Source organism: Ovis aries, chromosome 1 (assembly GCF_016772045.2).
Source record: "Ovis aries strain OAR_USU_Benz2616 breed Rambouillet chromosome 1, ARS-UI_Ramb_v3.0, whole genome shotgun sequence".
Taxonomy (NCBI): domain Eukaryota; kingdom Metazoa; phylum Chordata; class Mammalia; order Artiodactyla; family Bovidae; genus Ovis; species Ovis aries.
This window is the reverse complement of record NC_056054.1, coordinates 227,079,440-227,092,420: the sequence shown is the minus strand read 5'-3', so window position 1 is coordinate 227,092,420 and position 12,981 is coordinate 227,079,440. Positions and strand designations below refer to the sequence as shown.

Sequence of the window (12,981 nt, the reverse complement as noted above, 5' to 3'; positions counted from 1 at the left end):
GTGCCAGCAGGAGCACGTGTGACAGGTCACACACAGTAGGTCAGCCCTTGCAGGTGCGCACGAATCACACCAGGATGTGAGGGAGCAGCTGCTCAAGCTAATGGGCTCATTCTCTCTTTCCAGGTGGTTTTATCAGTTTCAATGGCTCCTGGAGGGTCCAGGGGATCCTGGCCATGTCTCGATCGCTGGGGGATTATCCACTGAAAAACCTCAATGTGGTCATCCCAGACCCAGATATCCTGACCTTTGACCTGGACAAGCTCCAGCCCGAGTTCATGATCTTGGCATCAGATGGCCTCTGGGATGCTTTCAGCAACGAGGAAGCTGTTCGATTCATCAAGGACCGCTTGGATGAACCTCACTTTGGGGCCAAGAGCATCGTTTTACAGTCCTTTTACAGAGGCTGCCCTGACAATATAACAGTCATGGTGGTGAAGTTCAGGAATAGCAGTAAAACAGAAGAGCAGTGAACCCTTCAGGGTCTCAGCTGCCTTAGACTAAAGGACTTTCAACACACTGGTTTCTTTTAATGTAGTGAAAGGTGTGGGAGTTACAATTAGGATCATCCATCCCAGACATGGGGTTCCCTGTCCCCACCTGTCTTAAGTCTATGTGCCGTATGAACAGAGGGTGCTCTTGGCCAATGTAGTTGAGATGCTGGAAAATAGTTTCTTCGTGTTTTCCCAATGCTTTCATCCAATGTCCAAAATATATATAGCTGTAGATTCACACGTGTGAAGTGAAAGGCGTATGTGCCATATATTCTCCTTTTACAGTTGCTTTTTAGATCCTTTACAGGGCCCTCCGATCATCAGACTTTGTGTCCTCTCACTGGAGCAATGAGCAGAACAGGACTCCCAGGAGATGCTGTGGGTAACCCATGAGTCAGAGCCACTGTGGCCATGCCCCTTGCTGAGAGGCAGAGCTGTCCCTAGGGTGCTTTGTCCTCCTGAGCCCAGTTTTTCTGCTCTGCAGCAGCCCAGAAACAGATTTGAAAATGGTTTATTATTCCACAGCTATTCTTGAAGGCTGAGGGAAGTGGGGAGGAGGAGAACCGCCTGCACCCCTTAAGTCACCTTCCCCCGCCTTCATTAGTTAAATAGACTTTGTATACCACCCAACCAGTCTTTGTGTGTTTATCCTAATCGTGCATGGCTTTAACCTTTTGCTTACACCTTACCTAATGGAATAGGCAGCTGTTAAACTTTACCACCAGACACCGTGATTTTTTTACAGTACTAAGTGGAAAAGAGCAAATTGCAATACCGTAATCCTTCTACCTTTAAGGATAGATGGGGAAATCACAGCCAAATAAGTCACAGCATCCCCTGGGAAGTTTGCTGCTTTGCATTGGGAGAGGAAGCTACTGAGGTTGCCATCCTGACTTGAGCACCAGCTGCCCGGTTTTGTGCATTTCTTTCTCTCCTAGTAGCTTTTGAGTGTCTCTCAAGCGTTGTTCTGAGAAGCAGCTGCATAGAACTGCATGTGTGCCCCCTGAAGCCAAGTTCAGAGTCCCCAGCCTCCTGTTGGAATTCAGTAGTAAATTACTGGGATGTGCTTCTGCTAGATGGTGGAAAGGCAGCAGTCTTTATTGTTTGGTTGCAAACCATTGAGTTATTTTGGGGCCAGACCCGCTACTTTTCATTTCTTATCACCAATGTCACGTTTCCAATCTCAGTATTTTATTATGGAAAATGCTGGGCTCGAACAGCCAAACAAGATTTTCATGGCATCCCCACCCAGTCTGTGTCTGAAAAACCAGGGCATCCACCTGGTTTTGTCCTTCCAGAGTGGGCATTTGTCTTTATGGCTTCTCCAAGGCCCCATTCGCTGACCACCTCTTCCTCTGCCTTCTTCAAATGTGGAAGGTCCTAGGAGAGAACTCGGGAGGATGCAAAGATCCCCTTGTGGCTGCCGAGGACTGTGATCTGTCTGGATCCCTCTGAGCTCTTAACTTTTATTTAACTGAAAGAATAATGGTTTCCCAAGCGATGTACTTTTGTAAACTAACATTGGAATTTACGATATTAGAACTTTGGTTTTGGTTTTTTTAAGTGTAGCATGTTCCAGTACAAAATACCTGCCACCTGTTAGATTGGCGTTTCTGCCTCTTGAGAGGCACAATGTTTGGTTGTGTGTATTTGAGGTGGGGGGGGGGGGAGGGAGTTGTGGGAAACATGCTGGTTATGATTATTGATGGGATGGTTGGGCCAGGTGGCCTGAGTTTGTTTGGGGATTCAGGACATTCTGATTATGAAGTTACTGGAGCCCACCCTCTAACTGGAGTCCAGGAGTAAGCAGTGTCAGCATGTTACAATACATAGTTAATTTTCCTTTTTCTATTTTTAACTTAACCCAGAATTCATAAATAATAATGGAAAGACCTTTTTAAGTTCTGTCATCATTGTTATTGTGTAAAAATGAAAATGCTACTGTTTTGGTGAAGACGAAGAAGAAAAACTACTAAATTAGTAAATCAGTGTTTCTCTGCCCTGGGAAGTGTCTTAGTAGATGGTGCTGAGTGCAGGAGTGTGTGGCTTTCCCTCTGACTGAGGTTCACAAGGCATCTTCTAAACTTTTCTTTGTAGAAATGAACCCATTCCTGACTTTAACCAAGTAGTGTGTGTATTTCTTACTGCCTCTTTTTCTCCCATTTTGGCTTGTAGATTTTTGAAACAGGCAAAAAATAGCCGCAATCTGATGACTAGTTATGTCTCAAGTCAGGCTACTTTGTTCCCTTCCCCATTCTCCTGGAGCTTGATCGCTCGCTCTCTCTCTCTCTCTCTCTCTCTCTCTCTCTCTCTCTCTCTCAGCTGCCTCCAGCCTCTGGGGGTGTGCAGATCTCACCTGGGGTGCCCTGTGGCTCTCCAGCCAGCTGCCCCATTTTCTAGGGACAGGAAGGTTGAGTCTAGTTAGGGAAATTGACTTGAGAAGTTTGCATGTGAAGCTACCTGAAATAGCACTGCCAAAGCTTTGGAAACGTCACCCCAGCTTCCTAGCCTGAGTTAGCATTGCCAATAGCCCCTATGGTGCCAAATTTTGGAATGGTTTTATAGTCTTTAAGAAATAAAGCTGGGAACCAATGATCATGTGCTTATGACCCCCCCAGCAAGATGCCAAGCCCAGGTCTTCATTAATGCACTGCTTTCCTGCTGCTCTAGTGGCAATTTGTACTCTTAAAATGGGTCAGAATTTGATGCGTTGCGGGGGAGGGCGGTGGGGCGGGGATAAGGCAGGGAAACTTTTTTTTTTTTAACTCACTGTATTTGCAGGTCTCTAGTGAAAGGAATAAATAATACTTACATGGAAAACTCTGAAACTAGTTCCCAAGACCGGCATTTATTTCATGTGACCAACTTGCCCAAAGTACTTGACTCTGAGGTCACCATTCTAATACAGCATAACTGTACATGTTACTGGTACCCAAGGCTACATTCTCTTCCTGCCTTGGACTGAAGGCATTGGCCTCTAGCATCTTGTCTATGGGGTAAGAGTATTACAGAGTGTTTTACAGAGTGAAGGAGCATATGAAAGGGAAAGTGTTAGTCACTCAGTTGGGTTCCACTCTTTGCGACCCCATGCACTGGAGCCTACCGGGCTCCTCTATCCATGGGATTCTCCAGGCAAGAATACTGGAGTGGGTTGCCATTCCCTTCTCCAGAGATCTTCCTGACTGACCCAGAGATCAAACCTGGGTTTCCTGCATAGCAGGTGGATTCTTTACCGTCTGAGTACCAGGGAGCCCATGCAATTTGGATATTTAAAATGGGCCTTATTGCATACAACTGTTGTGATTTCAACCCGTGAACATTTTGTGCAGACAGGATTATGTGAGTGATGGCATCGTTAACCCTATCTGAAGTGGTTCTAGGAAGTTGATTACACAATTGAACTGAATCACTGGGATGTTCATCCATACATGAGGGATTCACAAAGGGAGTGATCACTTCTTCTTTGCCAAGTATACTTTGATTTTCCTGACTTTCCCCCCCGCCCCGAGTTGTTGCTAGATCTAACTCTCTTGCAACTGGGAACACAGAAAATTTAGAAAGAGCAACAGTTCATTGTACATTTGGAAGTACAGTAATCCATACTCTGGATAAGGTTTTATTTTCCAGTGATCTCAGAAAATTGTTTCCTTCTTTCGATCCAGTATGAGACTGATTTTGATGTTCCCCTGAATTGCCTTAGCTCATCACACCAGCATTCCTGACCTAGCTCTGCAGAAATGACATTACCATTAGATACCATACTAGGGCCTTTTTAATTGCCCCTGGATTAACTCATTCACATCTAGACTTTGAAGCTAATTAGTTCAGGACTGCAGGAATGTTCCCCCAGCATGTTCCACAGGACACAAGCTCCAAAGGTACTCTTCCTCATACAGGGTTCCAGGGTCAACAGAGTTTTGGGAAAGATACTATCTTAGAAAGTTAGTACATATCAGCACATTGAAGGTTCTAATTTAAATATCCTTTGAGGAAAAATTTAAAAAAACAACACATATGTAGTTCTAGTGTTTTTCAGGTTCATCTGACCATGGAAACTTTTTTTTTGAGTAACACCTAGTAACACTCCAAGAAGCTTGTGTTCCATAGGAACCACTTTGGGAAATTCTGCTATATGGAAATATTACTGTTTTCTCATTCACTGTGACTCTTAGTAGTTGCAGTATATAGTTTGCAATTTAGAAGCACTCATCCTTTCATGAAAGAGGCTGATTTGTTAATGAAAGCAGTATTAAGAAATAGTATGATTTACTTTGACCTTCAGCAGCCTCACATGGATAAGTAGAAGCTCAGCGATCTTGCTTGAAACTCTAAAACATGGGCTCCCTTCTTTTTGTATGAATAATAAGCAAAAACCTGGCTACAGCTAGGGATTTTTTAAAATTCGTTTCAAGAGCTTTTAGTTGCTTTTTTGAAGTTATCTTTGCTTTTCAGATAGAATCAAAATAAATACTTATTTTTATCACTATGTGAGAGTAAGAAAATCTATTTAAAATAATAGAAAAGGGAGAATAGCAAATTTGGTATTAATTCATTTTTTAAACTCTAACTAGACTTTTAAAAATTATGTATCCATTGTATAATAATGGAAATGTAAACTATTTACATTTATTACTCTCTTTTCTTATTCATTCTAAAATCCCTATCCCATGTTGTCCCATCTTTCACATTTTATATATATCATTAAGTTTGCCAAGTTATTTCTTGCCTAAAATGTAAGGCTTGACTATAGCTCCATAATTGTCACTCCCAGCCTGGGTAACATGTTCAGGAAGCTCTGAGAGAGAATCCACACCACAGGGGAGATAAATCTACTTGAAAACATGGGACAAAGTGAATTTACAGTAAAGTCATTATCTTAAAATTACATCCAATATTTAGGAATACACTCTCTCTGGTTGTTATCCAAAGCAGAATAAAACTGAAAGTAAGACCACTTAGACTAGGTGGCAGATTGCGCAGAGCAAGTGATTGTGAGGTTTCCATTATATACCTGATTCTAAACTTGTTTTCTAATATGTAAGTTTATTTGCTAATTCTCAATAATGTTGATGCTTTGTCCATTATTTTTTATTTTTACCACTGTTAAGCCACAAACTGTTTAACCAAGGGTTGATTATGATCATGTTCATGTGGTTAGTAATAACCACACCTTCATTTGTACAATCACTTCAATAAATCCAAGTTAAGGACTTTGAAGAGAGCATGTAGTAACTGTTCATTTTAACAGATCATCACAGGCATTTGCACAATTCACAACTCCACCAAATGAAGATGTAAATTGATATAGCCTCTATGGAGAACAGTATGGAGGATCCTTAAAAAACTAAAAATAGAATTGCCATATGACCCAGCAATCCTACTAGGCATATACCCAGAGAAAACCATAATTCAGAGAGATACATGCACCCCAATATTCACTACAGCACTGTATTCTATAACCAGGACATGGAAGCAACCTAAATGCCCATCAACAAAGGAAGGGATTAAAAAAAGATGTACATACATACACTAGAATATTGGCCATATAAAGGAAAGAAATTGTGTCATGTGCAGAGACATGGATGGACCTAGAGCCTACCATACAGAGTGAGGTAAGTCAGAAAGAGAAAAACAAATATCATATTATATATATGGAATTCACAAAAATGGTATGCTGCTGCTGCTAAGTCGCTTCAGTCGTGTCCGACTCTGTGCGACGCCGTAGACGGCAGCCCACCAGGCTCCTCCGTCCCTGGGATTCTCCAGGCAAGAACACTGGAGTGGGTTGCCATTTCCTTCTCCAATGCATGAAAGTGAAAGATGAAAGTGAAGTCACTCAGTCTTGCCCAGCTCTTAGCGACCCCATGGGCTGCAGCCTATCAGGCTTCTCCGTCCATGGGATTTTCCAGGCAAGAGTATTGGAGTGGGTTGTCATTGCCTTCTCCACAAAAATGGTATAGATGTCCTTATTTGTAAAGAAGAAATAGAGACAGATGTAGAGAACAAACATGGATACCAAGGTGGGGATGAGAGGTGGGATGAATTGGGAGACTGGGATTAATGTATACACACTATAAATAACTAATGAGACTCTACTGTATAGCACAGGGAACTTTACTTGGTTAAGATGACACATTTTATGTGTATTAAAAAAAAATGCTGAAAAGGAAAAATAACCAAAAAGCAAGCAAGTTGCAAACATGTGGATTATATTTAGAGATGTGGTTCTATTTACTCTAGAAGTCCTACCACAGAAATCCCCTCTGACATTTGCTGAATCCAAATTAATCTCAAAACCTCTAAGGACCAGAGTCCCTAGCTTTGAGCACAGCCCTACTGTGAGGGCTTCAATGGCAGATTGTGTTGGGGGGAGGGTTAGGAGGCAGGGCAGTCTGCCTGGGTCACTTCTTCATAGGAAAGGGACCATGTTTCAGCCACATTCTCCCATTACCTTTTGTCATAAAGAAATTCAGAGGTTAAATGTGAGGCCATGCAGTATCTCAACATATTTCTATATTAATTAGACAAGGCATAATTCTAAATGTGCTCATGCAGAAACAAAGGTAGAAGTAATAGTCAGGGAACTAGGGAGAAAAAAAAAAACCTTTAGAGTAATCAGACATTCAGTTCAGTTCAGTCCAGTTGCTCAGTCGTGTCCAACTCATTGCAACCCCATGAACTGCAGCACACCAGGCCTCCCTGTCCATCACCAACTCCCAGAGTCCACCCAAACCCATGTCCATTGAGTCGGTGATGCCATCCAACCATCTCACCCTCTGTCGTCCCCTTCTCCTCCCACCCTCAATCTTTCCCAGCATCAGGGTCTTCTCAAATGAGTCAGCTCTTTGCATCAGGTGGCCAAAGTATTGGAGTTTAGCTTCAGCATCAGTCCTTCCAATGAACATCCAGGACTGATCTCCTTTAGGATGGATTGGTTGGATCTCCTTGCAGTCCAAGGGACTCTCAAGAGTCTTCTCCAATACCACACTTCAAAAGCATCAATTCTTCTGCACTCAGCTTTCTTCATAGTCCAACTCTCACATCCGTACATGACCACTGGAAAAACCATAGCCTTGACTAGACGGACCTTTTGAATATGCTGTCTAGGTTGGTCATAACTTTCCTTCCAAGGAGTAAGCATCTTTTAATTTCATGGCTGAAATCACCATCTGCAGTGATTTTGGAGCCCAGAAAAATAAAGTCAGCCACTGTTTCCACTGGCTCCCTATCTATTTGCCATGAAGTGATGGGACCGGATGCCATGATCTTCGTTTTCTGAATGTTGAGCTTTAAGCCAACTTTTTCACTCTCCTCTCACTTTCATCAAGAGGCTTTTTAGTTCCTCTTCACTTTCTGCCATAAGGGTGGTGTCATCTGCATATCTGAGGTTATTGATATTTCTCCAGGCAATCTTGATTCCAGCTTGTGCTTCCTCCAGCCCAGCATTTCTCATGATGTACTCTGCATATAAGTTAAATAAGTAGGGTGACGATATACAGCCTTAATGTACTCCTTTTCCTATTTGGAACCAATCTGTTGTTCTATGTCCAGTTCTAACGGTTGCTTCCTGACCTGCATATAGGTTTCTCAAGAGGCAGGTCAGGTGGTCTGGTATTCCCATCTCTTTTAAGAATTTTCCACAGTTGATTGTGATCCACACAGTCAATGGCTTTGGCTAGTCAATAAAGCAGAAATAGATGTTTTTTCTGGAACTCTCTTGCTTTTTCAACATTAAAAATGTAAAAAGTTGGTTATCAAAAATTTGGATTGTTAGAATTTTACTTGCATAGGTTGTATTTAATAGCAGTTGCTGACCCCTGCACAGAGACCCATGTGCTCAGTTGTATATGACTCTCTGTGACCCCATGGACTATAGCCCATCAGACTTCTGTCCATGGACTCTTGCAGCAAGAATAGTAGAATGGGTTGCTGTTTCCTATTCCAGGGGATCTTCCTGACCCAGGGATCCAACCTGCATCTCCTGCACTGGCAGGCATCTTCTTTACCACCGTGCTGCCTGGTGCGCCCATGCACATACACCATAGAAAGCAGGTTTTCTCACTTTTTACTTACTCAAATTCAAGGCTTCCCATTTAAAATATTGGTTAAAGCTTTGCTTACATGTTAATAAATATAATTCTAAATCTTCTTTTCATATGACTGATGGCCTAGGTAGAATAATATATAAGGAAAATATAGCTTGATGTATTTTTTAATTTTAAAAAGTGCAAAATTAATTTCCAATGAGATCAAAGTCAGAATGTAAAGAAGAGCACTTTCAAAACACTATTTAAGACAAAACCAAATAAAATTAAAATATTTTCAATTAAGGAGACATTATATTTTATTAACGTCATGAATCATTCTAATATTTGTGCTCTTTCTGAAGTTAAGTAGGTAACATTGAAGTAAAAATGAATCCTGAGTTATTTGTAAAGTTAGTAAAATTACAACCCTTGTTCCATTTTTTGCCAGTGAAAACAGATATATGTGGTCTTATTTACTGCTCTCCTAAACCACTTTCACTGTCCTAAGTACTGTTTGCTTTCCAAATGCTAGACATCGTTTTACCCTGAATCCTAAGAATTTGTGCATTTCAAGGAGGGAATACTCCTTTCTAGAATTTTTTTTTTAATAGTAAGAGACACTAAATGATAGACCTTATGTTTTAGGGTGTCTCAGTAAAACTGAAGTCAGATAAAGTCACTCACAGCTACAACTGGGAGTGAGTTCTAAATTTGATAATTTTTCAAACACCAACATGAATACCAGTGAGTATTCAATTTAAACCTGACCATTTCACAAAGACAAAGCACAGGGTTATTTACTGTTCCTGCTTCCTAGAGACTTTTTCATATAATTACAAAGGTCATGTTTGCTCATATAATTTTTTAAAAATCCTATAGAAATGATGTATTAGACATCTCTAACTAAAGAGAATGATATCCCTGTGCACATTTGATATCCCCATCTGTCTCCCAGTGTATGCAGAGACAAACAGTGACTGCTTAGTATAATAATGAAAAGATACAAATCCTGCCATGGGGGAAAACTATAACCATGGGACGTTAAGCAAGAATACTCCCCCTATTCAGGTTCCAAGACTATAGCCGTCTATGTATTTTTCATCTTGATTACCCTTTATCTCAAGCATATATTTGGAAAAATGGAGTAGTAAATAAAGAATGGGAGAAGATCCAATAATTTTTGCTCCTCTTTTAGAAAGCACTGTTTGCTTTTTTAACATTTTATCAGAAATACACATTCACATTGGAACACTGACACCTACAGCGTTATCTTCGGTTTACTCTTTCAGTTACTAAAGCCAGTGGCTTTGATTTATAACACTCACACAATTTCAGTTCAGATTATAAAGAGTTGAAATTTGTTTTGCAGTGCTTCAACATTCCTTTGGTCAGCCAGGAAAAGGAAAACAGAAACAAAAGATGACATTTTAGAGTTCAAAAGAATAATTATTCTAACAAGCCTGAAAAATAGTAATGAAACAGTTTGTTCCAAAACACCCCAATGTGAATTATGCTCACATACATAATTCTATATACCAAATACATAAGTTTTTAAATATATAAATATATATACACACACATATAAGCATCATTGGATTCATAAAACATTGATCTACATTAGATTTAGTTGAGAAGGCCACTATTTTTGCTGTAAATAAACCTGCTTGTATATTCTTCCCATTACTCTTATGACCTTTTTGAGCACCTAGCAAATGCAGATAGCCTATGGGAGTGTATCTAGAGGTGAGCACTCAGGCATCGTTCCTGCCTTATCACTTTCAGGCCCGTGGAGGCTTCACAGATATTGCAATGCTCAGTATTGGCTGAATGGGGTAAAAATACATCTTTCAAGATTTTCTACAGTGACTTAGTTATGTAAGGACAGGGCAGAGTTAGAGTCATTCTTTATTACACTTAACAGACAGTGAATGGTAACAGATTGGGAATATCTTGCCACCACCCAAGCAAATTGCACAGATAATTACTCCACATTAGATCTACTTTCCCAAGGATGGAGTGGGGAGGTGAGACAGGGAGCTTCTGGGGAGCAGGGCATGGGTAGGGCTGTCTCACTGAGGAATAACCACTGGAACAATAGCCATACAAGGGCTCAGCAGGAGATCCAAGCCAGGGATCTCCCTACAGGGTCCTCTGGAGGAAGGAGAGAATTACAGCAAAGGCAGACAGGAAACAATGAGAACATCTCTCCATGACCTGTTTTTATTTTTATTCCCGAGAAGCTGTGTCCCAGCTTCATGTCCCAGATGAGAACTCAGAACTGAGTTTTTATCATCAGTATTCCTTGATAAATGAGTGGATTTATTATATAGAAAAGTAACATTTCAGAAATACAATTATGTCTTGATCTTAAATGTGAAGACTAAGTGCAAGATTTTTTAATCATAAATTTGGTATCCATAGTTACTTTAGATATGCCAGAATCTAAGCATGGGATTTAAGTTTTATATTTTGAATAATAATAACAACAGTATCTATTTTCTGCACAGTAAAGCAGAACTGAATACAAGACTTTTATTTTTAACCACTGAGGCCATCCCTTCTTTCTAAATTCTTTGCTTGGTCATCTTCCCTAGACATCTCTTTCTGTTTATGCCAAATGCTTCTTGATCCAAGTAATATTCAGTTCAGTTCAGTTAAGTCACTCAGTCGTGTCTGACTCTTTGCAACCCCATGAATCGCAGCACGCCAGGCCTCCCTGTCCATCACCAACTCCCAGAGTTCACTCAAACTCACGTCCATCGAGTCGGTGATGCCATCCAGCCATCTCATCCTCTGTCGTCCCCTTCTCCTCCTGCCCCCAATCTCTCCCAGCATCAGAGTCTTTTCCAATAAGTCAACTCTTCGCATGAGATGGCCAAAGTACTGGAGTTTCAGCTTTAGCATCGTTCCTTCCAAAGAAATCCCAGGGCTGATCTCCTTCAGAATGGACTGGTAGGATCTCCTTGTAGTCCAAGGGACTCTCAAGAGTCTTCTCCAACAGCCCAGTTCAAAAGCATCAACTCTTCTGTGCTCAGCTTTCTTCACAGTCCAACTCTCACATCCACACATGACCACTAGAAAAACTATAGCCTTGGCTAAACAGACCTTTGTTGGCAAAGTAATGTCTCTGCTTTTCAATATGCTATCTATGTTGGTCATAACTTTCCTTCCAAGGAGTAAGCGTCTTTTAATTTCATGGCTGCAATCACCATCTGCAGTGATTTTGGAGCCCAAAAAGATAAAGTCTGACACTGTTTCCACTGTTTCTCCATCCATTTCCCATGGAGTGATGGGACAAGATGCCATGATCTTCATTTTCTGAATGTTGAGCTTTAAGCCAACTTTTTCACTCTCCTCTTTCACTTTCATCAAGAGGCTTTTTAGTTCCTCTTCACTTTCTGCCATAAGGGTGGTGTCATCTGCATATCTGAGGTTATTTATATTTCTCCTGGCAATCTTGATTCCAGTTTGTGCTTCTTCCAGCTCAGCATTTCTCATGAAGTACTCTGCATAGAAGTTAAATAAGCGGGGTGACAATATACAGCCTTGATGTACTCCTTTTCCTATTTAGCTGTTGCCAAATTACATCAGAATCCTATTGAATTAAAATAATAGAGTAAATAAGAGATTGGGAATATTTCATTGTGGTCAGCGTGGAATTTTTGTTGTTTTTAATAAGAGAATATACAAAAGGAAATGCAAATTAAATGAAACCAATTTCTAATTTGGTAAGATTAAAACCATAGGGGGAATCCAGTTATAAAGAAAAGAAAGGAGGGTTGAATGGAGTAAGAAAAAAACTTACAAACTGTAAAGTAGTTTTCATGAACTGTATATCTCATAAGCTCTGCCCTTGTTCCCTCCTGAAGTTTGAAACAGGACTTTGCAAATGCATTTACTATACCCATTTTAACATCAAGAAAAATTTTCCATCAGTGTTTTCTTGCTACTTTAAAAATCATAAGATGTTATGGGTTTATAAAAAGATAGCAGGATATATTCAACAATGCTTTCTTTTAGGAACCTTCCAACTGTATTTTAATAATTAACTCATAGATCAAAATGACCGCTCAAATCAACCAGACTTTCTGGTAAGTTAGTCCCTGAAAACTGTCCATAAAACACAACAAAACCTTGGCAAAACCTCATCGCTCTTGGTACTCTTCAGAGGTTTTTATACCTACTAGTCTATGTTAGTCTCTAAGAGACATTTGAAATAAAGCTAAATGTCAGTTTGGTGCTGAGCTTGGAGTACATGGGAGTGCACAGTCACTTAAGATGCATGGCATGTCATTCAGGTCCCTTGGACGTGTGCTAGAGGTAGATTTAGCCTTGTAGAGACTAATGTGTTCACGCCATCACTGACTCTGTGTTGTTGTATACCAAATGAACAGCTGAAAATACACCCTTGATGACCAGATTAAAGCAAGAGTAAACACATTAAAGCTATTGGACTTTACAAA

General features: G+C 40.5%; 1 protein-coding gene across 1 annotated transcript in view; it reads left to right on the top strand.

The window, feature by feature from the left end:
- The window catches only part of PPM1L (protein phosphatase, Mg2+/Mn2+ dependent 1L), a 338,714-nt gene extending 325,733 nt beyond the window's left edge, over positions 1–12,981 (top strand). Inside the window, exon 4 of the mRNA XM_004003202.5 lies at positions 124–12,981. Within this exon, the coding sequence (XP_004003251.1) occupies positions 124–470 (347 nt within the window). The 3' untranslated portion in view covers positions 471–12,981. The remainder of the gene's footprint in view (positions 1–123) is intronic.